Consider the following 2,245-nt stretch of genomic DNA (forward strand, 5'->3'; position numbering starts at 1 on the left):
ACCCTGTGGACACAGACACATGGGGGTGAGAATAAGGGTCGGGGGGCAGGTGCTCTGGGTCCCCGAGGCCTGTGGCTACCTGTGCAGTGAGCGAGGAGCACGAGGAGCACAGGGGTCCAGGCCATGGTGAGCGCAGCCCGTTCCCAGGACGCAGAGCTGGGGCTGCACTGCCCAGGCCTCTTATCCCGCCCTGGCCACAGAGAAGGGGCTGCTCATGCAAATGTGTCCCCGCCCCCCCCTTCCCCAGGGGCGCTGACAGGGTCTGGGCCTTGTGCAGGGAGGCCAGCCCGGTGCACTGGTTGCCCGTGGGTGGGGCCGGGAGGAAGCAGCTGCTAGAGGCGCCCACAGCCACGGGCAGGGGACCCCACACTCCCAGAGAGGACGCAGGCCTCACAGGAACCCCAGAGCCAGCCCTGGGGCCTCCTGGCAGAGACCAGGTCCAGGCAAACCCCAGAGACGGTCTTACAGCGCCCCCTGCTGGTCCCGGCGGGAATCACTCCTTCCTTGAAGCCACTCCAGCTCCTCCCCTTCACCTGTTTACTGGAGAACCCCTGCCCAAGTGGTCCCCACCCACAGGTTGAGAACCGCTGCATTACATGAAGGGAACCATTTGCACAGGACCCAAGTGCAAGGCACCTAGAAACTCGGGGGAGTCCAGTATTTGGGGGTGGGGGTGCACAGACGGCCTCCCAGCCCAGCTCAGGTCAGAGCACCGGAGAGGGACCGTGCAGCCACCTGCAGGCGCTGAGTCTCGCTAAGCAGGAAGGGAAGATGGCGCAAGGCTGGCCTGTGCCGGGGAGAGGAACAGGGGACAGAGGAGGTGCTCGGTGACCTGCGGGGATCCTCAGCCCCGCACCTGTGCAAAGAGAAGGGGAGGAGGAGGGGACCGCAGGCCCAGCCTCGGGTGTCCTCGGAGTTGAGTTCCTACAACTTCTTGCACCTTCACGGTCCCCTGTCACAGCATTGTGGGCTGGACCTTCATCATCGGAATGTTCCTGAACTTTACACGTCCCGGCTTCATCGGCGGCACCAGCCTGACCCTTAGGCCACCTTAAGATGAAGAAGGCCCTGGCTGGCTTGGCTCCGTGGATGGAGCGTCGGCCTGCAGACTGAAGGGTCCCGGGTTCGATTCCGGTCAGGGGCACGTACGTACCTTGGCTGCAGGCTCCCGGCCCTGGTCGGGTCATGTGGGAGGCAACCAGTCGATGTGTCTCTCTCCCATCAGTGTTTCTCTCTCCCTCTCCCTCTCCCTCCCACTCTCTCTAACAACCAATGAAATAAATTTCCTTGAGTGAGGATAAAAAATAAAAACAAGATGAAGAAGAGAAGTGGCTCTTCCAGGACCTGCCTCGGGCGGGGAAGCCGCCCGGCGTCCCTGGCGCACAAGGAGGTCACACAGTCACCTCTCCCTCTGAAAGGACTCTTTGCTTCCTCTCGGCGTCCCTGGAGCCCAGACACCTGCTTCCTCTGAGCCTCGGGAGGGAAGGAGCCGGCCCGCAGCCTGGCGCAGGGAGCAGAGGGAGAGGGAGGGCAGTGCACTGGGTGCTGGTCCCGGGAGATGAGTGAGGAGTCAGCGGGGCCCACTGACCCACCAGGCGCTCAGACAGCCATGGCGGAGAGAGCTCCTCGCCCCCGCCGGTTCCTGGAGGCAGGGAGTGTCTTGGGTGCCACTGGATTGAGGATTTGGGGGCCCCCGTGGGAGAATGCGGTGTAACAGAAGGTTTTATTCCCTTGGAATCAAACCCCTGAGTCCCCAAGGCCCCATTCCCCTTTGTCCCACCAAGAATCAAGTCCCACGTCCGATTCAGCGGGGCCGAGCTCTACGCCAGGGCCCGGATTCCCATCCACGTTGGCCACAGGCCCGGCCCAGCATCAGGCCGGCTTAGGCTGCTCCCGCCGTGGTCCGTCCCTTCCCTGCCTGTGGGTCTGCAGGGCCACGTGGATGGGGAGGAAACACGGGCAGGAGCAACGCCAAAGGAACAAGAGAGCCAAGAGCCGAGAGAGAGAGAGAGAGAGAGAGAGAGAGAGAGAGAGAAAGAGAGAGCGCTCTTTGGTCCAGGGGATCCTGTGCTCCCCAGTGTTCTCGGGCTTGCATTGGCCCTGCCCCCTCTGGCCAATGATTTCTGTTCCCAGGTTTGACAGACAGGTACCTTTGCTATGTCTCCCCAACATCCCTAGCCCTATGTAGGTGTTTATCTCCTCTTTGTCCAGACACCGTCCCAGACCCTCTCCCCGCCCCCCCCCC

The 2,245-nt window shown here is 62.7% G+C and overlaps 1 gene segment (V, D, J or C); it reads right to left on the reverse strand.

Moving 5' to 3' along the window:
• The window catches only part of LOC102249655, a 31,190-nt gene extending 31,049 nt beyond the window's left edge, over window positions 1-141 (reverse strand). The window contains 1 exon segment of the V gene segment in view: window positions 80-141. Within this exon segment, the coding sequence occupies window positions 80-125 (46 nt within the window).
• Window positions 142-2,245: the final 2,104 nt, after the last annotated feature.

The sequence above is a fragment of the Myotis brandtii genome, unplaced genomic scaffold (genome assembly GCF_000412655.1).
Source record: "Myotis brandtii unplaced genomic scaffold, ASM41265v1 scaffold4811, whole genome shotgun sequence".
NCBI lineage: Eukaryota > Metazoa > Chordata > Mammalia > Chiroptera > Vespertilionidae > Myotis > Myotis brandtii.